At 42.9% G+C, this 25288-nt stretch overlaps 1 protein-coding gene across 3 annotated transcripts in view; it reads left to right on the top strand.

The window, feature by feature from the left end:
• Positions 1 to 5778: 5778 nt before the first annotated feature.
• znf821 (zinc finger protein 821) overlaps positions 5779 to 25288 on the top strand; it is a 31354-nt gene continuing 11844 nt past the window's right edge. Inside the window, exons 1-5 of one of the 3 annotated variants that reach the window (XM_060940800.1) lie at positions 6187 to 6238; positions 6465 to 6576; positions 19222 to 19353; positions 19444 to 19556; positions 24751 to 24849. In XM_060940800.1, coding sequence (XP_060796783.1) covers positions 6486 to 6576; positions 19222 to 19353; positions 19444 to 19556; positions 24751 to 24849 — 435 coding nt within the window. In that variant the 5' untranslated portion in view covers positions 6187 to 6238; positions 6465 to 6485. Of the gene's footprint in view, positions 6252 to 6464; positions 6577 to 19221; positions 19354 to 19443; positions 19557 to 24750; positions 24850 to 25288 lie in introns of all 3 variants that reach the window. The other 2 variants (XM_060940801.1, XM_060940802.1) reach the window with 2 other exon arrangements.

The following is a 25288-nucleotide window of genomic DNA, read 5'->3' as shown; positions in this document are numbered from 1 at the left end:
CTAACATAATATTTATCACATCATCGCCTCCTTCGAATAAAATTGAGGACTCATTTGTGTCTTAACTGTTTATACACAGGTTTAACACAAATTTAGTTGCGTAGTAACCACATTATTTGATGATTGTGGGGGGTTTTTTAGACAAAAGAAACAAATGCTAATGGAATGTCCACTTTTCAAATTTGCATATTTCAGATTCTTTTTTTTAATCCTCTGTATAGCTACTGGCGGCACAGTGGTGTAGTGGTTAGCGCTGTCGCCTCACAGCAAGAAGGTCCGGGTTCGAGCCCCGTGGCCGGCGAGGGCCTTTCTGTGTGGAGTTTGCATGTTCTCCCCGTGTCCGCGTGGGTTTCCTCCGGGTGCTCCGGTTTCCCCCACAGTCCAAAGACATGCAGGTTAGGTTAACTGGTGACTCTAAATTGAGCGTAGGTGTGAATGTGAGTGTGAATGGTTGTCTGTGTCTATGTGTCAGCCCTGTGATGACCTGGCGACTTGTCCAGAGTGTACCCCGCCTTTCACCCGTAGTCAGCTGGGATAGGCTCCAGCTTGCCTGCGACCCTGTAGGACAGGATAAGCGGCTACAGATAATGGATGGATGTCAGGGATTTAAATGTTCAAACAGCAGTAAAAAGCTTTCTCATTATAAGTAGCTGTATCTTTGGCTACGGTCACACCACAGCTCGCGATGCTTTGCGATGGGTTATAGATGAAAATGAGGCATTTGGTGACGATGTTTCCATGAACTTCAGGAAGTATTCCCAAACCCACCTCCGAGTATTCACCGATGAAAACAACGCCACCAAATTTTCAATGCATGCGTTTAAATTTTCCGCGATGCTTTTTAGCCACTCACAAGGCAGAAACGCACCAAAAAAAAAACACTTGCAGAGCTCAGAGAACATTCACCTGCATCACACAATTGGCTGTGATTCTACCGAATTGCAAATTAAACCCATCGCGAGCTGTTGTGTGACCAGGGCCTTCGGAATTAATGATGATTATTTTCATGCTCGTGGTGTAGTGGTTAGCACTGTTGCCTCACAGCAAGGAGGTTCTGGGTTCGAGCCCAGTGGCTGATAGGGGCCTTTCTGTGTGGAGTTTGCATGTTCTCCCCGTGTCTGTGTGGGTTTCCTCCGGGTGCTCCGTTTTCCCCCACAGTCCAAAGACATGCAGTTAGGCTAACTGGCTACTCTAAATTGCCCATAGGTGTGTGTGTGTGTGTGTGTGTGTGTAAGCAGAAAGGAACTGGCCACCCTACTGCTGCAGTTCTAGCCAAGTGGTTTGCCTCAAGCCCAGCTCAGGTTCGATGGTGAGGGCGACAGTGATTTTCATGCTAATTTCTGTCCAAGATTATCTACTTTGTGGGTTTAAGTAGTGAATTTATAAGTGTATTACATATGTCAAGTCAAGATTATTTGTATAGCGCTTTTAACAATAAACATTGTCGCAAAGCAGCTTTACAGAATTTGAACATGAGCTAATTTTATCCCTAATCTGTCCCCAATGATGAAACCTGTGGCAACGGTGGCAAGAAAAAACTCCCTTAGACAACATGAGGAAGAAACCTCGGAAGGAACCAGACTCAAAAGGGAACCCATCCTCATCTGGGTAACAACAGACAACATGATTATAACATTAACAGTTTTAACATACAGTCAGCTTCGTTGATGCTATAAACCCCCCACTGATGGAAAGCCAAGCGCAAAACTGTTCACGACAACTGTAGTCCCATGAATATATGAAAAATTAAATTAAATTTGACAACAAAACAATCAGTTAAGGGGCGGCACGGTGGTGTAGTGGTTAGTGCTGTCGCCTCACAGCAAGAAGGTCCGGGTTTGAGCCCCGTGGCCGGCGAGGGCCTTTCTGTGCGGAGTTTGCATGTTCTCCCCGTGTCCGCGTGGGTTTCCTCCGGGTGCTCCGGTTTCCCCCACAGTCCAAAGACATGCAGGTTAGGTTAACTGGTGACTCTAAATTGAGCGTAGGTGTGAATGTGAGTGTGAATGGTTGTCTGTGTCTATGTGTCAGCCCTGTGATGACCTGGCGACTTGTCCAGGGTGTACCCCGCCTTTCGCCCGTAGTCAGCTGGGATAGGCTCCAGCTTGCCTGCGACCCTGTAGAACAGGATAAAGCGGCTACAGATAATGAGATGAGATGAGTTCGCCATTTTGACAACGTGCGTCTAGTCAGCGGGAAAACACTATGAGTGACGTCATCGGAGTGAAACATCACTGATTATTATACATACAGGAAACTTTCCAATGGAATAAAAACGTGTTCTATTCCCTTCTAGCGGGTTTCATTCATTTGGTTCGATAGCATGCAATATCATTAGCATATCGCTTATCCTACATGTATTACGTCACTCTACCCAATGGAGAATGAGCGTTGAATATGGTTTACGATATTGCACGGTTGTCAAAACAACATGACCTCACACATCGGAGACGTAAAACTTCCGCGCTAGTGAGTGAGCGACTGTGACAATTTGTAAACAAACGTGGCCGCCAGGTTTGCTTCGTTAAATACGGAAGATTTTGAGAGAATTTTGAAAGAAAGATGCGTTGAACACCTGAAAGGAATGTGTATGTATAATAATAATAATAATAATAATAATAATATTGGCTGGCTTTTTTTCTTGGTCTATCAGATGAGTAGCTGAATGGAATATATCTGAGAGAACATGAAAAAAAAAAAGCCAGCCATTATTATTTAAATATGTAACTCAGATCTGTGATGTATTTCGTATGAAAAATGTGAGTTTTTCAACACGAGAAGATAAACTTCATATCTTCAAGCCAACGTGTGATTTTTCTTTTTATTATACAGTGCTGAGCGTAAATGAGTGCACCCCCTTTGAAAAGTAACATTTTAAACAATATCTCAGTGAACACAAACAATTTCCAAAATGTTGACAAGACAAAGTTTAATATAACATCTGTTTAACTTATAACGTGAAAGTAAGGTTAATGATATAACTTAGATTACACATTTTTCAGTTTTACTCAAATTAGGGTGGTGCAAAAATGAGTACACCCCACAACAAAAACTACTACATCTAGTACTTTGTATGGCCTCCATGATTTTTAATGACAGAACCAAGTTTTTTCTTTTTTTTAATTAAACAAAGGAAAATGTACAAACTCTCAGGGAGGATACGGATTAAAATTAAAGATTAGGAGATACATGTAAGAGAAAAAACAAAAACAAACAAAACAAATAAGGTGCATGTAAATTACATTTTAAATTCATCTCATCTCATCTCATTATCTGTAGCCGCTTTATCCTGTCCTACAGGGTTGCAGGCAAGCTGGAGCCTATCCCAGCTGACTACGGGCGAAAGGCGGGGTACACCCTGGACAAGTCGCCAGGTCATCACAGGGCTGACACATAGACACAGACAACCATTCATACTCACATTCACACCTACGGTCAATTTAGAGTCACCAGTTAACCTAACCTGCATGTCTTTGGACTGTGGGGGAAACCGGAGCACCCGGAGGAAACCCACGCGGACACGGGGAGAACATGCAAACTCCGCACAGAAAGGCCCTCGCCGGCCACGGGGCTCGAACCCGGACCTTCTTGCTGTGAGGCGACAGCGCTAACCACTACACCACCGTGCCGCCACATTTTAAATTAGGCAATTAAATGAACATATAACGGAGCAGAGACACGAAAGGAAAAGGATTCATAAATTACAATAATAGATAACGAGCAGGTGGCACGGTGGTGTAGTGGTTAGCGCTGTCGCCTCACAGCAAGAAGGTCCGGGTTCGAGCCCCGTGGCCGGCGAGGGCCTTTCTGTGTGGAGTTTGCATGTTCTCCCCGTGTCCGCGTGGGTTTCCTCCGGGTGCTCCGGTTTCCCCCACAGTCCAAAGACATGCAGGTTAGGTTAACTGGTGACTCTAAATTGAGCGTAGGTGTGAATGTGAGTGTGAATGGTTGTCTGTGTCTATGTGTCAGCCCTGTGATGACCTGGCGACTTGTCCAGGGTGTACCCCGCCTTTCACCCGTAGTCAGCTGGGATAGGATCCGGCTTGCCTGCGACCCTGTAGGACAGGATAAAGCGGCTACAGATAATGGATGGATGTCAGGGATTTAAATGTTCAAACAGCAGTAAAAAGCTTTCTCATGATAAGTAGCTGTATCTTTGGCTACGGTCACACCACAGCTCGCGATGCTTCGCGATGGGTTATAGATGAAAATGAGGCATTTGGTGGCGATGTTTCCATGAACTTCAGGAAGTATTCCCAAACCCACCTCCGAGTATTCACCGATGAAAACAACGCCACCAAATTTTCAATGCATGCGTTTAAATTTTCCGTGATGCTTTTTAGCCACTCACAAGGCGGAAATGCACCAAAAAAAAAAAAAATTTGCAGAGCTCAGAGAACATTCACCTGCATCACACAATTGGCTGTGATTCTACCGAATTGCAAATTAAACCCATCGCGAGCTGTTGTGTGACCAGGGCCTTCGGAATTAATGATTGTTATTTTCATGCTCGTGGTGTAGTGGTTAGCACTGTTGCCTCACAGCAAGGAGGTTCTGGGTTCGAGCCCAGTGGCTGATAGGGGCCTTTCTGTGTGGAGTCTGCATGTTCTCCCCGTGTGTGTGGGTTTCCTCCGGGTGCTCCGGTTTCCCTCACAGTCCAAAGACATGCAGTTAGGCTAACTGGCTACTCTAAATTGCCCATAGGTGTGTGTGTGTGTGTAAGCAGAAAGGAACTGGCCACCCTACTGCTGCAGTTCTAGCCAAGTGGTTTGCCTCAAGCCCAGCTCAGGTTCGACGGTGAGGGCGACAATGATTTTCATGCTAATTTCTGTCCAAGATTATCTACTTTGTGGGTTTAAGTAGTGAATTTATAAGTGTATTACGTATGTCAAGTCAAGATTATTTGTATAGCGCTTTTAACAATAAACATTGTCGCAAAGCAGCTTTACAGAATTTGAACATGAGCTAATTTTATCCCTAATCTGTCCCCAATGATGAAACCTGTGGCGACGGTGGCAAGAAAAAACTCCCTTAGACAACATGAGGAAGAAACCTCGGAAGGAACCAGACTCAAAAGGGAACCCATCCTCATCTGGGTAACAACAGACAACATGATTAACATGATTAACAGTTTTAACATACAGTCAGCTTCGTTGATGCTATAAACCCCCCACTGATGGAAAGCCGAGCGCAAAACTGTTCACGACAACTGTAGTCCCATGAATATATGAAAAATTAAATTAAATTTGACAACAAAACAATCAGTTAAGGGGCGGCACGGTGGTGTAGTGGTTAGTGCTGTCGCCTCACAGCAAGAAGGTCCGGGTTCGAGCCCCGGGGCTGGCGAGGGCCTTTCTGTGCGGAGTTTGCATGTTCTCCCCGTGTCCGCGTGGGTTTCCTCCGGGTGCTCCGGTTTCCCCCACAGTCCAAAGACATGCAGGTTAGGTTAACTGGTGACTCTAAATTGAGCGCAGGTGTGAATGTGAGTGTGAATGGTTGTCTATGTGTCAGCCCTGTGATGCCCTGGCGACTTGTCCTGGGACCCTGTAGAACAGGATAAAGCGGCTAGAGATAATGAACTGACAATCAGTTCAATTAAAAAGCAAGTTTCAAGGCAGGTCCACGGTTCTCTGGACTTGCTAGCAAACGTTGACCTTTCCAAAATGGCGGCCGCATCGACGTACGACAACCTCGGCTAATATGGCGTCTGCTCAGCTTGAGGCGACGCTGGGTATCCCATAATGCACTTCGGGAAATGAAAACAGCAGTGAATGGCGGCGCTGGCTCACCGCAGAGCGACTTAGAGCTTCTCAGTGAGGAACATCTGCCATTTCAGCCGGTGTTTTTAGGTGGTTTGGGGTTGTTTTTTGACCCGAAAATGAGGTGAAATTTTAATGATAAGCGTCTGAACAGGATGCGGTTGGAAAGGAGCCGCTTGAGGAGTCGGTTCGGAGGAATATTCGGGTTTTGCTGGGTGAAGTGAGAGAGAGAGAGAGAGAGAGAGAGAGGAGGTGAAGCAGCCTGCTGGAGTGTCAATGCTGCCTTCACTGGCGCTGATATTTCCCTTTCCTTTCTTCACAGTCTCCTTTAAAAGGCTGGTTTTATTCCGATCTGGATCAAAATATAATCGAATTAATCGACTGTCAGAAAAAGAAGGAGGAGGAGGCAGGATTTTTTTCTTCCCAGCTGGAGAATGATAATATGTCCAGACGAAAACAGACCAACCCTTTCAAAGTGAATTGTAGGTATCACAGGTAGTGTAAACATTTTATTCCCAATGTCAGAATGAGATGATTGCCTGAAATATATTTCTTTAATGAACTCGTATTTCTAGGCAGGACCTGATGTCTAACCCACATCCGCATTGCTCCTCTCTCACCCTGCCTCTGTTCCTAGAAGATTCAGAAACCACCAACATTTTACTTCTATTTTTAATGTAAAATCTAATTCTATCATTAATCCTCCAGCTTTGGGTAAAGCAAAGCCTCATGCACTCCTCAGGATGGACAGAGCAGGACAGGATGATCATCATCATCATCTCTCTCTCAGCTCAGGAACCGAAAAACCCATCAACTACTGGTTAATTTTCTTCTTTATGCAAGTTAATTCTTTGTTAAACACTTTATTTGATGAGTTTGTCTTTACGCACAAAAGCACTCGCATCCAAATCCGTCTTGAATCGTAGCTCTGAAATCATAAGAGAAGTCAAAAACTCTATTTGGACCGAATTAGTCCTGTAGTGTTCTTTATTCCTCTTACACCTCAGCGATTAAAAACGAATGAACAATACATCATACTTTTTTTTTTTTTTTTTTATAGTTTCATCGTATGTCTTGGAACATCCATGACAAAGTTCTGCTTTGTGTTCCAGCCGTCAGTTACACCGGCTTTGATTTTTTCCTCTGTTCACTGAAAAAAAAAAGTCATTGAATTTACTTAATTTTAATGCGTACATCGGTCCCACACAATCCAATTGTGTAAGCTGAAAATAACTTTAACCTTACACAATAACATTAAGGGGATGAAATCACTTTAAGCTTACACAATTGGATTGTGTGGGACCGATGTACGCATTAAAATTAAGTAAATTCAATGACTTTTTTTTTTCAGTGTTGATTCTTTCTTGAGAAATCTCAAAAAAAAAAGAAACCTTTATTTGTCACATGCGCACTTGAAGCACAGTGAAATTCATCCTGTGCATTTAACCCATCTGAAGCAGTGGGCAGCCATACTGCAGCTCCCAGGGAGCAGTCAGGGGTTCGGTACCTCACTCAAGGGCACTTCAGCCCAAGGCCACTCCATATTAACCTAACTGCACATCTTTGGACTGTGAGGGAAACCCACGCAGACACGGCGAGAACATGCAAACTCCACACAGAAAGGCCCTCGCCGGCCGCTGGGTTCGAACCCAGAACCTTTTTGCTGTGAGGCGACCGTGCTAACCACGACACCACCGTGCCGCAATTCAGGACTGAATTAGTCCTGTAGTAATGTTCTTTATTCCCCTTACACCTCAGCGTTTTTTTTTTTAAATGAACGAATAAGCAATACATCATACTTTTTTATCCTTTTTATAGTTTCATTGTATGTCATGGAACATCCATGAAAAGTTAGTTCTAGTTCTGATTTGTGTTCCAGCAGCTTTAAACAGTCGTCAGTTACATCAGCTTGAATTTTTTCATCTGTTGATTCTTTCTTGAGAAATCTCAAAAAAAAAGGTGTGAAATCTTCCATCTGTCCTGAAAACTTAAAGCTCCAGCTTTTATTTTTATATCCGAGCGAGACAAATCCCCGACGTTGGCGACGCCTTCCATCAGTGTTCGCCAAACAAACACATTTCTTCAGTTTTCCAGAAAACTTCATCAGTGGGTTTCTTTTTTCCCCCTTCCAAACAACATGACACATTTTTATCCGTTTATTTTTATTTTAATTCCCCCCCCTCCAGGATTAGATTTATTCTCATAAGACCAGAAGTACTGAGAGTTTGATAACAGTCCATGTTTGAAAGTGCGTCGAGTTTACTGGAAGATTTTATTCCAGATTTGAGAACGTTTCACCAGTGTTGTAGTCGAATCACTAAACCTCGAGTCCGAATCCAGTCTCAAGTCCAAGTCATTTAAAAAAAAAAAAAATAGAGTCCAAGACTCCAACCGCACCATGTGACGGTGTCCATTTCAGCGCCATTAACATGAGTTTGTTCCTGAACATGGCGTATGAACAGGTGAATGTGCTTCTCTTTATCAGGGAGTGTGAAGTATTCTGTCAGAGACGGTTGGGAGACGGATGTAAGTGCAGAAGGTGTGTTTATTAATACAAGTGAAGACGGTAAACAATCCAGAACGGCAGGCAAAATGGTGAAACAGGAAATCTGGGATCAGGAACCCAAACAAGGAAATAAGGCTCGGTAATGTCAGCAATGTAACTCAATACTTCGCAAAGTAAGTGTTTTTATATCAGCATGCTGATTGCGCCTTAATCCTGTACAGGTGTGAGTCGTTTACAGCGCCTGCGCGTGAGAGAGAGAGGCCCTGTCCACACGGCAGCAGATTCAGGTGAATCCGATAACATTTTTTATCGTTTCGGCCTGTCGTCCACACGGCACCGGCGTTTTGGGTGCCCCAAAACGCTGTTTTTTGAGAATGGTTTCCAGAGTGGAAAAATCTGGCAACGGCGCCGTTGCGAAGTCGTCTGGATGAGTAGAACGGATTTGTTTACGATGATGTCACAACCACATGGCTAGAACAAGCAGCACTCTCGCGCGCATCATTCGTAACAGCAACAATAGCGGTCCCAAGAGTAACTCGCAGGAGTAACTCCACCTCGTCATCGGTCTAGACAAGAGAGTCGGTTTTTCCTTGTGTAGTCGCAGCCATCTTCTTCTTGTTGTTGTGTGTTTGTTCCTGTGAGTGCTTCACGCCGGGTAGAAGAAGGGGTTTATGCGCATGCGTCCTACTTCTTCTATTGTTCTGGTGTCTCCAATGGGACCGTCTTACAGCGCACGTAGAGGTGTGGCATGTGTCTTGCATCGTTTTCAGCAAGCGTTGCGTTGCCATATGTACCTGATATTTTACTGATCCATTGCCCATGTGGACGCGATATATTATTATTATTTTTTTTACCCGCTAAAAAAAAAATCTCGTTGTCGTGTGGATGTAGCCAGAGAGTGCTGTCCAGAGCGCACCCAAGAGTCTGTCTGATACACGCGCAGGTGTGAGACACTTGCGTGAAATTAGTACAAAATTAATCTCGATATAAGTATATCATGCCAAATTATTCTGGCGTGTTACAAAAATCCAAACCCTTTTCTCCAATTTACGAGTCCGAATACAGTTAATGCACAAGTCCAAGTCATCAGTGCTGAAGTCCAAGTCAAGTCACGAGTCCTGAAAATTAGAGCACAAGTTGGACTCGAGTGTGACAAGCCTGCGTTTCATACTTACAGATGAACGTGGAGTTAAAAATGTGCGCTTTTCCTGACCGTAATTTAAAAAAAAAAAAATTTGACACCAAAGGGACTTTTATTGGACGTGAAATACGATTAGCGTCAAAACTATGCTGCTTTTCCCCACGTTATCGATGCTGTACTCGTATCGGAGCTCTGTAGATCAGCTATCTTGAGCTGATCCTCTGAACTGATTCCCTGCAGGCTTCTGTGACTGAGTCACGCCAAAAATGTGACGAGATAAAATGCATCACGTGGACCTGCATGACGCTGGGATATAAGAGATAAAGATCAGACTTGGTGTAAGTTGATGAAGTTATAGTTTTAATCAACCCGAAACTGAAACAGAATCTAGTTTGTATTGTGTTCAGGCAAAAAAAAAAAAAGGTTTAATTTAGTTCATTATACTGGTAACTTTGAAAGTATTTCTAGTTTTATTTAATTTTTGATCTCACTTTACAGTCGTATGCCACATCCGTGATTATTTGGGCCAAACTGATTTAACACAAAGATATAAAGACTAATTTATTTCCTCAAGCAAACCTGAACAACTTCTGAATCCGTGTAAGCTTTCAGTACATCTGAAATTTTCACTTTTTTTTTTTAAATGATTTTTTTTTTTTTTTAATTGTGCATGGCATTCTTCTGTCTCGCAAGAACACTGTTATGTGGACACACGACGTGATCATTTTGATATCCTGAGGGTCGCTTTTCTCCGTTTTGGGACAGTTTTCATCCCTCTTGAGGTAAACAGTACGGCCCGACGGAAACAGGAAACAGCTGAACGTGAGGGAGGAGCTTTAACTAATTAGCATAACTATGGAGGTGTGTCACACCAAGATGGCGACACCACCAAGAAAACATCGTGACTCTGCATCAACATCGACGTCGGAGAGTTTTGAGTCGCGGGGATGTAATTTGTGGTTGATGTTTGCGAATAGATCTGTGAAACATAAAATATATAAGTGGAGTAAAAAGTCTCTGTCAGCCAACAACCAGTCTGTCTCAGCGTTTTGCATTCCTCTACTTTAATGCAAGAAGTATTTCCGGAGAGTAGTAATATTTCGGCTTTTAGAAGGCTGAAAAATCTTAAGGATATTCTGGCGCCTTCTAAACTCAAGTGTGGTGACAGAAGTCAATAATCAAGGGCGTGAACAAGGTTGCTTTAGGTGTAGCAAAAAATGCGATTTATGTAATAACTTTTTCGCAGAGTCAAATTTCTTTGTCAGCTCCGTAACCGGAAGGAAATACAAAATTCGCTAACATCTTTCCTGTACTTCCCGGAATATAGTATATTTAGCAACTTGCCGTAAATGTAATCTCCAATATGTTGGCTCTTGTACTAGAGTTTAAAGTACGTTTTCATAACCATAAATCTAGTATGAAAAACAAACAAAAAAAAAAACGTGAAGTAGCCAAACATTTTAATCAGTCTCCCCATAATTTGAATGATTTTGAATTCATTTGTATAGAAACAATAGTTAACGCTGCTCAAGATAGTTTAGACAACGTGCTTCTAAATCGGGAAGCGTACTGGATATCGCAATTGTTTACTTTAGCCCCGTATGGGTTAAACAAGCGAAAAGAATATAAATCTAAAAATCGCATTCTTTTTAATAAATTTTAATAATATTGAATTATTAAATTGTGTAATTAATAGTTTATTTTTTCTTTGTCTTTTATTTTGAAGTGTATAGAATTCACAAATTTGTGTATATATAAGACCACGCCCATAGCACCATGTTGTTTTTTGACACTGAAGAAGGCTGAAGGCCGAAACGTTTGTCGAGAATAAAATTTTAATAATGTTCAAAAGTTGGGTGTCAGAGTGAAAATTTTCTATTCTACATTTTATTTATATATATATATATATATATATATATATATATATATATATATATATATATATATATATATATATATATATATGAGTGATTCCACGCTTATGGGTACTGAAATGGGGACATGAACTTATTTTTAAAAATTCACCTAAACCATTTCTTTTTTTTTTACCATCAGGTCACAAAACATGTAATCTTTAATGAATGATATGTTAAAAGATAACTTTAATTTTCTGAGATGTAATAACATAGTTATATGCTAAAGTCAGAACGTAACAGAAGTGTTATGGACATATAGATTCTCAATTTTAACAATGTAGAATTACTTTTTGAAACATAGGAAGATGATGATTTAGCAAATATAATTAATAAACATGTGTAGTAGAATAAACATACACATTCTTTCAATAAGATTAACATGGTATAGAGCTAGACTGTAATTAATTTGTAACAGACGCGAGATGGACAATCGTAACAGAAGTAATGTAACAGACATCATTTTGGAACTCATAGGCTTGACTTTGGCATATAAATATGTTTTTATTACATCTCAGAAAATTAAAGTTATCTTTTAACATATCATTCATTAAAGATTACATGTTTTGTGACCTGATGGTAAAAAAAGAAATGGTTTTAGGTGAATAAGTTCATGTCCCCATTTCAGTACCCATAAGCGTGGAATCACTCATTCATATATATATATATATATATATATATATATATATATATATATATACACACAAATATTTATCTTTTCTCTGTTCCTGCTTTTGTGTTCTCGTTTCTTTCTCTGTAAGATCAAAACATTAGGTGTAGAACTCAATCATCAACTCGCTACCGTGGAGTCGAGCCCATGCACCCAAAGGCTAAGGTAGCTAAGCGCTAGCTAGAACAATTTAGGAAAGTGACGTCATCTAACCTTGCTCTATCTTGCAGTTGCACTCACTTGGCAGGTCTTCCTTTTCTTTTCCGCTGGAGGGAGAGCCAAGTCCGTCATGTTCGCCCATGCCGACTTGTTTTGGTTGAAAGTAGGACAAACACGCCTTATGTGATATTGGTCACGTGATGTTGTTGCTTGCGCACTTCGGCGATCTCCGGAATCGTAAAACGCAGGATGCTTTTTATCTCGTCAAAACATTTACACACAGGATACACTGTGTGTGTGTGTGTGTGTGTGTGTGTGTGTGTGTGTGTGTGTGTGTGTGTGTGTGTGTGTGCAGCAGCAGTGAAACATCTCAAAACTCCAACAGCTATTGAGCTGGAACATTTTACCCAGAATGCACTCAGCACCTTTAAATTCTTGACGCATAAATCTTGCTGCTGTGAGAAAATAATTAACGACAGCATGGTGTGATAATGCAGAGTCAGTAATATTAACAAACGTCGCATCCGTTTATAGTTGTGGATGAAAACCTCGAGACGAGACGGTTCCTGTTCTCACTTGGATTCCAGAGAAACCGCAAAATGGACTTTGGAAAAACTTGGTGACTTGATTTTTAGTTTTCCCTCCAACTGACACTGGAGACTCCTTCCATAAAGGTTCAACAACCAACCAACCAACCAACCATCTCCTTCCACGCTTTCTCCAAACGCGTCCCAGTGAATGAACTGTTCCTACAGACCTGATTAAAGTACTAGAACGTGTGTATTAGCATAAACGTGATTTGCAGGTATAAAAAAAAAATGACTTGACACCTCTCGACCAATCAGAATCGGAATTTCACAACTTTTTTTTTTTTTTTTTTTGCTTTGTTTTGAGACAGACGCCTGTTTCTTCTGAACGGCTCGTCCTGAGGCTTTTCTGCTCTTTTGCATGACGTTTGCTTAACAAATCCATGGAGAACTGAACCAAGGGTGTGTGGGCGGAGCTAGAAATAATGCAGAGCACTGATTGGTCAAACTGATCACAGAATCATCCTGGTCTTAATGCGGGGGAGGGGTTTAAATAAAAGTACGGCTTAATGATGGACTTTGTTTCTGCAGGATTTAGAAATTTTGTTATGTAACTTAGTCTTCGATCTGTTTTTACCTTTATTTACCTTTTTGCTGATGTTTAGTTCCGTTTTGACTTCCAAGATGGCGTCCTGTTGACTATAAACAAACGCTCACTACGTCCTGTAGAACTTTACAGCGCTGGGGAAACTGCGTACCTTTAGTTGCGCGTCGTTCCATTTCAAAGCCGTCTGACGAAGTTCACGCTCAACTTTCTCTCCGTGTTTCACTACCATAAAACTAATGGCACCCTCGAACTCGCTACGTTCCCAGGAACTTGACTTGGTGATATCTGATCCTGGATTTTTTTTTTCCTTCTTCCTGGAGCTAACTTGGGTTGTTTGGATGGCGTGTCAGTATTTTAACAAAGTTGATGAGCCATGTGCTGTGTTTTTTGAGGTCCAAGATTGACGGATGGACCAAATTCTTTGGTCATGAGTTTGAGATCCTCATGGTCATGGATGTGGTGCGTCCATGTTCTCGACGGCTGATTTATTGCCACTGAGACCAGTGGTAAGAAGACAAGTTTTGTCTGTGTCTGAGATTTGTTATTAAAATCTCGGTGTGAGCGCTGATACAATGCTGATAAAAGCGACCAATAGGAGGACGGCGCTGGACGACGCCAAATTTACAGGATGGCTACGGATATGCAAGCGGAGACGGCGAAACGGGATCTTAAAAATGATTCTTGTGACTTGAAGCTCAGTTTGAAGAGCGTATGTGAGAACGAGCTGATTTTCTGGATCGCGTTGTTGTTCATGGTTCATTTTGTAATCACAGATCTATCGTAAGAGGATCTTTGTTGTATCAGACATGGAGGACTTGCATTATGGCACAAAGTCGCACAGTGGATCAGCTGATTCATTTCTTCTGAAAGGTGTTTTAAAGTTTTCGCACCAGCACAGGGTACAGGGGCCTCCACCCATGCAAATGTTTCCTGTGTGTGGTGTGGTATCTGTCTCTCTGTCCTGGGGGAGTGTTGAGAGATGAGTGGTATGAATCCAAGGCCACCCTGTAGCTTGATGTTTAAAGTTTGGGCATACTCCGTCTCTTTTGTGTGTTTTGTGTGTAAATGCCTCCCCCTCGCTCACTCCAAGTCTCCGCCCTCGTGTGACTCGGACCCTTTCTGCCATTGTCTGTCGGCTGATGAGTCCGTCTCTTTGTCTGGATTCAGTCAGACAGTGCGTCATCTGCCTACAGACACACAGACGTGGAGATAACATCAGAGTGGCAGCGAGAACGAGACGGGAAGAGGGAGGGAGGGAGGGAGGGAGGGAGGGGGGGGTAGATAGACAGATGTACAGACAGAGCCGAGCTGAATGAGTGTATGGGGGATGGGTATCTCTCACATCAATCACTTGCTGCGAGCTGTCGAGCCGGCCTGTTGGGGCAGTTCGGAGTTGAATCCTGAGACCATCTTTCTTCGTGCAAATCTGATGCCGTGCGAGAGAGAGAGAGACAGATCGCTGGAGGGAGGGACGGACGGACGGACGGTGTATAGAGTTCAGTGTTCATATTCTCTCCTTTTTATTTTCATCGGTTCTGAATTTGTTCCACTACAAACGTGGTTTACAGTAAAGGTTTTTGCTTGGCCTCATCGTATTTTCACACTAGCAAGCGAGAAAGTGTTCATATTCTACGAAAGTACACAACACCATGACGATTTACGATGTTTTCAGACAGCTTTTCGACAAAGAAGCGATTGCCTCGAACGCGGAGGAATCCTGCAGTCCGACCTTTCTTCATCTCTCCGTTCGCAACAATGCCTGCGTTCGATTTTACTCAGAAAGGAAGTTGGAGTTCGGAACCAACCAATCTGTTCGACCGAGAAAGTGATGGACGGACATGGACGACTTCGGTTAGCAGCAAGCCATCCAGCTCACAGTGATGAATGCTGTATATCGTCTTCATCAGAACAGTGAACTGGATCATCTGTGTTGCACATTTAAAGTGCGTATCCTGGACCAATTTCGTGGTTTTTTTTTTTTTTTATCTGAAAGTACATCCCTTTACACACTCATCCAGAAGGGTCATTTTGCACAAGGCCATCTGTCTACAGCAGAAAAAAATCAAATAAAACGCGTCTGGAAAAATCCCAAAGGAGTCTGGAGCCAGATTGATCCAGATTCGTGACGTCATGTGTGGATCCGCCAGCAGGCTGAGAGACAAACATGGGAACACCTAATTTAGAGTATAGTCTCTCTTATTTCTTACCCTGGCAACAGTCAACTTGTGAATCGCCGATTTTCTTGGTCTTTTTCTCGGCTCTGCTTGGTCCTCGGCTTCGAGGGCCTCGGTGGATGCGGCACTTCGCCGTCTGTCAGGGGAGACGAACACGGCTGGCTCCTTTGGTGACGCTGACACAGATGGAGACGGTGTTGCTTTGGGCATTTTAACAGATGGAACTGCGTCTTTTTTCAGATCAAGTTGCTTCTTGAAGCCCATTTCCCACTGCAAATAGTTCTCAAAGTCGTCGAGCTTTATGAAGCGAGCCCCGCATATGACGCTGTGGTCTGTTGCATGTTGCCAGTTTTTCCGGGTGTCTCACACGAAGCGCTCCCATTTCTATCTCATTGTCCGGTCTTTTGGGAAACGATGAGTACTAATCCCATCAAGCTTGGTGTTGCTACACCCTCCTACGATACATCTGTTAACCATTTTAATAATTACGCGATAACGTTGAAGAAATTTTCAGAAAACCACCAGGTCGTTTTGTCATAAACAAACCAGCGCTGACGTAGGATTCAGAAGGAGGCGTCCCGCACGCGACGTCACGGAAATCAATGTTTGCCGGGAAATCCAAATGCCAAGTTTTTTCAGAGGCGGACCAATTCGCCTCAAATGGCTTGACTTCAACTGAATTTTTCTGGTATTGCGCAAGGTAAAAAAAATTGCACAAAATGCAAAATATGACAGATATTTGACCAAAGTTTAATATAAAATAAGAGAATTACATCGATCTTGCGCCTAAATATACCCAAGATGTGCACTTTAACAAGTGAATGTGTCAGTGTTGATGGATCTGAAGTAAATGCGCGCGTGTGTACAGCGATCAGTCATAACATTATGATCACTAGCAGTGGGTGGGATATACTGTATAAGGCAGCAAGAACGAGAAGTCAGTTCTTGAAGTTGATGTGTTGGAAGCAGGAAAAATGGGCGAGTGTAAGGATCTGAGCAAATTTGACAAATTGTGATGGTGAGATGACGGGGTCTGAGCATCTACAAAATGGCACATCCTGTGGGGTGTTCCCGGTATACAGTGGTTCGTACCGAACGAAAGTGGAACAAAGAAGGACAACTGGTGAACCGGCGACAGGGTCATGGTTGGCAAAGGCTCATTGATTCGCATGGGGCACGAAGGCTAGCCCATATGGTCCAATCCCACAGAAGAGCTCCTGGAGCACAAACTGCTGAAAAAGTTAATGCTGGCCAAAACAGAAAGGTCTCACCGGTTCACCAGTTGTCCTTCAGATCCTTGGACCACTTTTGTTCGGTAGTAACAACTGCATACCAGGAGGACCCCACAAGATGTACCATTTTGGAGATGCTCAGACCCGGTCATCTCACCATCACGATTTGGCCCTTGTGAAAGTCGCTCAGATCCTTACGCTTGCCCATTTTTCCTGCTTCCAAGACATCAACTTCAAGAACTGACTCTTCTCGTTCTTGCTGCCTGATATACCCCACCCTTTGACAGGGGCCAATGTAATGAAATAATCAATGTTCTTCATTTCACCTGTCAGTGGGAACTCGCACGTGCTGCTTTTGTTTACGGCTGATGCTCTGAGCAGCCATTTTAATTCGAGGTCACTCAGAGTTCAGGAGACCATCCCGAGTTCCCAAGTAGATGGGGTTTTCCAAGTCGGAATGTCAGGAATTACGAGTTACAACTTGTAGTCAGACGCAGCACTGGCTCCCGTTTACAGTTTGACACGAAAGATATGGTATAACCTGGTTTCATTTTATCCTGTTTAAACGTGTCCAGAGATCTTCAGAGCGTCGGGCGAGTGGACGGCGCAAGTACTGTTAGATTGCTCTAATGATATGGAAAGCAAGTACATGTGTCTATCTGTACAGTGCATATAAATCAAACCACCAGTTGACGCACTGATTAGTGTGTCGTTTAATTAGTGAGCTTTAGATAGCTGAGCCAGGGGGTGGGGTTTATTTCATTCATACACTGACAAAACGTGTTATAGAGGTCTGCGTGGGTCGGATTTTTCAGTCCCGCTCCCGCCCGCGCCCGCATTGTGCAGTCCCACTCCCGCCCGCGCCCGCAAAGAATTATGAGTTTCAGTCCCGCTCCCGCCCGCGCCCACAAAAAAATTATGATTTTCAGTCCCGCTCCCGCCCGCGCCTGCCATATTTTGTCCCGCTCCCGCCCGCAAATCCCGCATGATGCAGACGTTCGCGTTATTTCTCAGGAAAGTTCTTGTCTTGACACAGCGTGATGGTGCCCCGCCCCCTACTTTGAGTGGATTTGAGCATAAATATCTACAGCTCACATTTGTTATTGTTTGCCTTGTTTCTGAATTCAGCATGTAATATCTCTAATAATAATAATTAGTGCTGTCAAATGATTAAAATATTTAATCGCAAATCACACATTTTTATCACATGAGAAACCATTGTAATTCTCTGATCATCATAAAAAAAAGGAATGGGCTTGCTTTGTACCAATGTGGTGTTGTGTTTTGTTTTTTTTTTATTGCAATGCAGAGTTAGTAAAAGAAATGAATTGATTGACTGCTTGCGTTAGTCTACAACTTTAATCAGAGAGACATGTTACACAGTGACGGTAGGCTTGACTCTGATTGGACAGCCAAATTTGCATATTACAGGAAGGATTTCTGGGATAGCATTGAGTCAAGCCTACCGTCACTGTGTAACCTGGCTCTCTGATTAAAGTTGTAGACTAACGCAACAAGTAAATCAATTCACTCGTGGTTCTCTTGCTAGCTGGGTGTGAACTGCGAGTCATTAGAGTGATCAAAGAATTTCCCCTTAGGGTGATCAATGGCAATTTTAAGATGCCATTTCTCACTCAATCTGGCTTTCTCTGCAAATTTAGGCATCTTAAAATGTTTTTATTAATGCCAAATAAAATATCCAGCACAAATTATATATGATAGACATAAATTAATAATTTATAAATTTTATTTCAAGCACGTTTTTAGTTAGCGGGACTGCAGCTTATCACCACTCCCACCCGCGCTGCATATGTGCGAGTACTCCCGCTCCCGCCCGCGCGAGCATATGTGCACTTCCGGTCCCGCCCGCGCCCGCAATGAGCTTTCAAAATTTGTCCCGCGCCGCACTGCTTTGCGGCGGGTCCCGTGGGACTCCCGCGGGAGTGCAGGGCTCTAACGTGTTAATCAAACATCGACTTTACTGAGAGATGCCAATGAAGACTTTTAGAGGACAGATGGAGGCGTCTGCTCGAAATGAGAAAGATGGGCAAGTTTTCCGTTTTTAAAAGTTTCTTTCACGACAGCCGATTGATTTTGTTTTGTAGAACTTGTTTCAAATCAGTTGTTTCAGGTTTTGCTTTGTTTATTGGGTCACTGTCCTGTGGTTCAGGGTTTTCAGTTCACACCGGCTCGGGATGTCATTCAAGGCCCGCGAGGGTTTTTGATCCGATTCCGGAACTCGCTGTATCGTATCGTGGTGTCTCTGTTAGCGAGCTATAAGTGTGCATAACGGCTATGAAATCTGGAGGTCGTAGGCGGGGCTTATTATTAAAAATATGGAAATGTGTTCAACACCAAGGGTGCCAATACTTGCCTCACTGGCCTACCGTATCATCCTGTCCTGTCCACTCTACTGGAAAAGTGTAATGACATCATAGCCGAGTCACTCTGTCGTTATCACTTGTGCATGCTGTGGGTTTTTCTCCGTGAGCGTCTCCAGAATTTTCTCAGTAATTCTGTCCTGGTTTATCAACAGGGCCGTTTCACATGACAGGCTTCTCTGGACCACAACACGCTTCGGAGATGGAGGCGAAAGACGACTTTGCTGAAAACCCTGCATGCCACAGCACCAACTGCAGAGACCTCGACGAGCAGGACGGCACCACTGGTGAACCTCCCAGACATGCAGACCGAGTTAACCAGGTGGCGCTGTGACCCTGTCACGCTCACAAGTCGTGTTTTTTTCTTTTCTTTTTAGACGATAGTGACAGCGACTTGGACAAAGAGAACTCCTCGAGCTCCTCAGCTGATGACAATATGGCGTGCCATAAGGCGAGCCAGTGCTCCGTTCACGGTGGCAGCATGAAGGAGGTGAGTCTCTGCTTTAAAGGCGACATAAACCGAATCGTAAAAACTTTTCTGGATAACTTGAGGATTCTGATTGGTCAGAAGGTGTTGATTAATGTTCTACAGCACTGCAGCTGTCTTAACACGCTCGTTCTATAGGTTCGAGAGTAGCAGCTCGTTTGTGTGGACTTGCAACACATGGGTTCTTTGAGCAGACTTATTTATGGAAGGAGTCTCCAGTGTTAGCGTTTTGTAACAGTCAGAGGTAAAGCTGTCGTTTTTAGGTTTCTTGGAAACATCAAAAGTTGCGATGATGGAAGCGAAAATTGGAACTAACGTTCCTGAAAGGTGTTCCGCAGCCAAATGTCTAACTACGAATAATTATAGATTGCTGTAATGTAAGAGGAACAAAACACTTCATGATGCGCCGTTATTGGAAAACGAGACAGTCAGCGATGGAGTAGCTCGCTCCGGCCCCGTCTCGTCTGGAAGGAATGATCGAAAGTGGGCCGCCTTGTGCAATAAATGTTGCAAGCTATATATAGAAGCGATATCCACCCGAGGAATACCAACTTATTTGCCAGAAAGAATCCAAAACGGTGAGGAATTGACTGAGGAGAAGCGTTTTTTTAAATTAATTAGTTAATAACTTCATTAATAATTGTAATTAAGCAAATCTGGGTAGAAGTTGTATGCACCCTAGGTACCCCTACCTTCATGCCAGAAAGAATCAAACTCGGTGAAGAATTGAGAAAGAAGCAGCGATTTGTGTGGAAACTGCTCGTTAGGGATCGATTAATTACTCCATATTTTCATTCTTAATTGCAATTATGCAAATTTGTGTAGAAGCCATATGTACCCCAGGCAGACCGACCTTCCTGCCAAAAAGAATAAAAATCAGGGAAGAATTGAGAGAGAGAAGAAGCGATTTTCATAAAATGTGGATGACGGACAACGCATGATGGCATAAACTCATCACCTGTCGGCTGGATGAACTAATAACAATTTAAACTGTATTATGCATTTAAGCTATAGTCTAAGCTTTTTTTTTTTTTTTTTAATCCTACCTCATTCATCAACATCTGGAGGATCTGAATAGCCGGATTCCTCCGATGAGCACCTGTTGGCACACTTTGCATCACTTACTTAAAGAAGAAGAAAGGCACATCATTCTCATTTTCTATAAGTAAAAGACCAAAAATGTCTTAAATAATATAAACAGTAATGAGTTAGCCATAATAAATCAATATTCTCATTTCTCATTATCTCTAGCCGCTTTATCCTGTTCTACAGGGTCGCAGGCGAGCTGGAGCCTATCCCAGCTGACTACGGGCGAAAGGCGGGGTACACCCTGGACAAGTCGCCAGGTCATCACAGGGCTGACACATAGACACAGACAACCATTCACACTCACATTCACACCTACGCTCAATTTAGAGTCACCAGTTAACCTAACCTGCATGTCTTTGGACTGTGGGGGAAACCGGAGCACCCGGAGGAAACCCACGCGGACACGGGGAGAACATGCAAACTCCACACAGAAAGGCCCTCGCCGGCCACGGGGCTCGAACCCGGACCTTCTTGCTGTGAGGCGACAGCGCTAACCACTACACCACTGTGCCGCCAATAAATCAATATAACAGTCAATATTTGGTGTGAGACGACCCTTTGCTTTAAAACAAGTGTTGCCAGGCAAAACAAACCTCGCCTGGCAGTCTGGCCTATTCACCTTTCAAGGTGAATCCATGACCTTAGTTTTTTTTTTTTCCGTTTCCGGTTGAGAGTACGTCGTGTGCGTTCTGGCTGCCGCTTCTTACCAGAACTTTTTTTTTTTTTTCCCGATTTTCATTTATTTATTTTTTTGTGTGTTTGTGTAGTTTGATGTTTGTTTGAAGGTTTTGTCCGCCGGTTGTGGTGTAGCTGCACTGCAGAGAGTGGTGCGCTCTGCGGAACGGACAATCAGAGCCCCCCTCCCGAGTCTGATGGACATATACACAAAGAGGGTGGGAGCTCCGGACCTAGTTTTGGGCGTCGGTTCCCTCCAGGCCTTGGTTCGCTGTGGGTGATGCCTGTGCTCCCAGCTGTGGACTGCAGTGAGCTCGTTGCTCATTTTACATCATGGTTGTCCAGCGCTCTGTGCTTTAACGCTTGGTGTGATCTTCCGAGCGATGTTGCTCGGTGGTGTTGCGGCTGTGTAGGCGGTTTGGACACACCAGCGCTCTGCATGGTGGTGCTTCTGTGCTCGCTTTGTGGATCCACGGCGTGGTGTTCGAGCGATGTTGCTGACAGCGTCATGGCGGCAGTGCTGGAGATGTGGGACTCGTTTTCGTGCGCCTTTTGGTGGGACTGTGGCTGCTACACCATGGGAATTACATCCTGACCCCTACTTGGTGGACTTTTTTTAATTATTATTATTATTATTATTTATTTATTTATTTTTCCCTTGTTTATAATTGTAAAGTGTCCTTGGGTTTCTTGAAAGGCGCTATATAAATTTAACATTATTATTATTATTATTATTATTATTATTCAGTTTGACATTTCAAGGTCAACATTCATGGTGCTGAATGAAAGCCCATATGGGACTACCTATATGTTGATGATGGTAATATTTCCCAATCATCAGCTGTCAGGTTATAGTCCTATGAAAATCCATGACCTTGAGTTTGACATTTCAAAGTCAAAGGTCATGGTGGCAACTGAAAGCCCATATAGGACGACTTCTATGTTGATAATGAGAGACAGATGTTTACCATTAACCATTTTAAAGTTATGAGCCTCTGAAAACCCGTGACCTTGAGTTTGACCTTTCAGGATGACTCGTGGTCAAAGGTCATGGTGCCAAATGAGAGCCCATATATGACTTCCTATATGTCGATAATATTAAGTATCTCTCTATCTTGAACAGTTTCCCAGTTATGAGCCTCTGAAAACCCGTGACCTTGACCCCTGACGTTTGACCCCCAACCGCTAAGAAAACTATGAGAGACACCCATCATGTAACATCTCAATGGAAGAGGAATTGAAAGATGAACATTTTGGATTTGGTTTGAAATAAATATGAAGGAAGATATCGCATAAATAAATAAATGGACCTTTTTGGTGACCTTGATGAGATGACCCTCAAAATGTTGGAGGTTCTATTTGAGACCAACGCCCATCTATCCTGAAAGTTTCATGAAGCTGTTTTACCGTAATGTTGCGAACAAAAAAAAAAAGAAACCCCACTGAAAACAAAACCTCGCCCCCTGGTGGACTCCATCACGGGTGAGGTAAAAATAGTCTCAGGTCCAAACGAGTGCAGTTTTATGCGGAAATGAGCTGTAGGTTTTCCTGAGCAGAACCAGCCACAGTTCTTCTGGACGCTTTCACTGTCACACCCGCTTCTTCATTTTGCACCAAAACCCAGCAGCCTTCATTATGTTTTCTTTTTTTAATCTGGAAAGTGCGCTCTTGTGGAATATGCTGCTCAGATGTATGATACGTTTTTCTGGAACATTTAATTTTGTGCTGGGGGAAAAAAAAACCAACCCAAACGCTTGGAACTCCTAAAATATTTTTGTACTGTCTCAATAATGTAGAAGTCATAAAATAGAAATCGATAAAGTTTGAATGAAAAAAAAAATAGGGGGGCTAGGATTTTTGCACAGTACTTTGGCGCTTAACTCAAATATTACACGCACACTGCAAAAAATGATCTCTTGTTGAGAGAAAATATCTTTAATATGGGTGAATTTATCTATTATTTCTTATTAGAAGTTTACTAGAACTCAAATATAAGATTATTTAGCTTACTTTAAGACGTTTTTACTAATTTCAAGCCTTAAATTTTCTTATTCTACTAGCAGATAATTTTGCTTCTTTCTAGAATTGAATGCTTAAAATGAGCAGAATTATCTGCCAATAGAATAAGAACATTTAAGGCTTGAAATTAGTAAAAACGTCTTAAAGTAAGCTAAATAATCTTATATTTGAGTTCTAGTAAACTTCTAATAAGAAATAATAGATACATTTACCCATATTAAAGATATTTTCTCTCGACAAGAGATCATTTTTTGCAGTGCACACACTTCATGAAGACACCATATGAGCAGTCACTGCTTTACATGAGGGCTTTTTGCGACGAACAACTAGATTATGAACAAAATGACCAGCATCACATTTTGAATAAAGTGAGCACGCAAAAGGAAGTGACTTAAGTTTAGGAAAAATCCATTTCAAGTGAAAGCTGAGTCAGAAAGAAAGACGCTGACGTAATATTGAATGGACCAAATCGGGCGCTTCTTTGAGGAGCTCCTCCAATGTAGCGAAGGACGAGAAAATGCGTCCTGGGTGTTGTTTCAGAAGCGTGATTCATGCTTCTATGGCAACGTGGTACAAAGCGTCACCACGACAGTCGAGATAATGACTCACAGATTTGTAGGAGACGCTCGTGTTCCATGCTAACGCCTCCTCGTTGTCGTTGGCAGAACGGACAGCACAAATAGTGTGTGTGTGTGTGTGTGTGTGTGTGTGTGTGAAGTCATACACTGGGCACATGATACTACAGCATCACACCTCCCACATATCCACACACACACACACACACACACACACACACACACACACAGAATGACTGCACATTCTGGAGTGATTATCATTCAGGGCTCCAGCCTCACTGCTCATACAGTGCTTTTATTTATTTGTTTGGGCAAATCTCGAACTCTCCATACCCTAATTGAGTCCCTGTGGAAAAAAAAAAAAAAAAAAGCAGGCGGTTCTTGTAAAGGGTGCCAATACTTTTAAACTGTAACAAGTCATGTGCTTTTCCTTTGGCTGAATCTCAAATATTGGCGTTCTGTGCTGTATCTAGTGCACGCCGCCCGGCTTTAGAGCCACAGTATCTGCATTATGTTATACTCTGTGTAGGAAGCAGATCACGTGAACAGAAAGCCATGACTCAGATGGTGGATTTTGACTTATAAATCCGCACACGTTATTGTAAATCTGTCTCTCAGCAACAAGGAAACATTACTATTGGTAACAAAAAAAAGAAAATGAATCAGAAATGTGTAATGTATAGTGTGTGTGTATCGTACAACTCACTCCTGACTCAGCGTGGGATCAGGGTGTGTTACTGTAAACTGTCGAGTAGATGTTTGCTGTTAGTGTGTATGTATTGTTTTTAAAGCACGTCCTGTGTGTGTGTGTGTGTGTGTGTGTGTACTGTGTTCATTAGGAGAACGAGAGGGAGTCAGACCTGGCGAGTAATTATGGGTGTCCAATCTGCACCCTGGGGTTCGGCAACCCGGATCAACTGATTGCACACGTTTACCAGGTGAGGACCATCACCACAACCACTAACATCTCATCGTTACTACTAGCATCACCACTACAATAATCATCATACCCATCATCTCATCATTATGACCACCACAGTAATCACCACCACCACCATCTCATGATCATCACCATTACTACCACCGTTACCACCACTTATTTAATCGTCATCACGACCACCATTATTCACCATGACTGCCATCAGCATCAACACAATATTCACCACCATCCCCATCACCGCCATTATATTCACCAACATTACTGCCATCAACACCATCCTATTATCATTAGCACCCTCACCACCATTATATTCGCCACCAGAACCATCACTGCCATCAACACCACTACCACTTTCACCACCATCATGGTCATCTCCACCACCATTACTACTGCCACTACCATCTCATCACCACCATCATGGTCATCTCCACCACCAT

This window comes from Neoarius graeffei, chromosome 15, assembly GCF_027579695.1.
Source record: "Neoarius graeffei isolate fNeoGra1 chromosome 15, fNeoGra1.pri, whole genome shotgun sequence".
NCBI classification, from domain to species: Eukaryota; Metazoa; Chordata; class Actinopteri; order Siluriformes; family Ariidae; genus Neoarius; species Neoarius graeffei.
The sequence above is the reverse complement of the archived record's forward strand: the minus strand, read 5'-3'. Positions and strand labels throughout refer to the sequence as shown.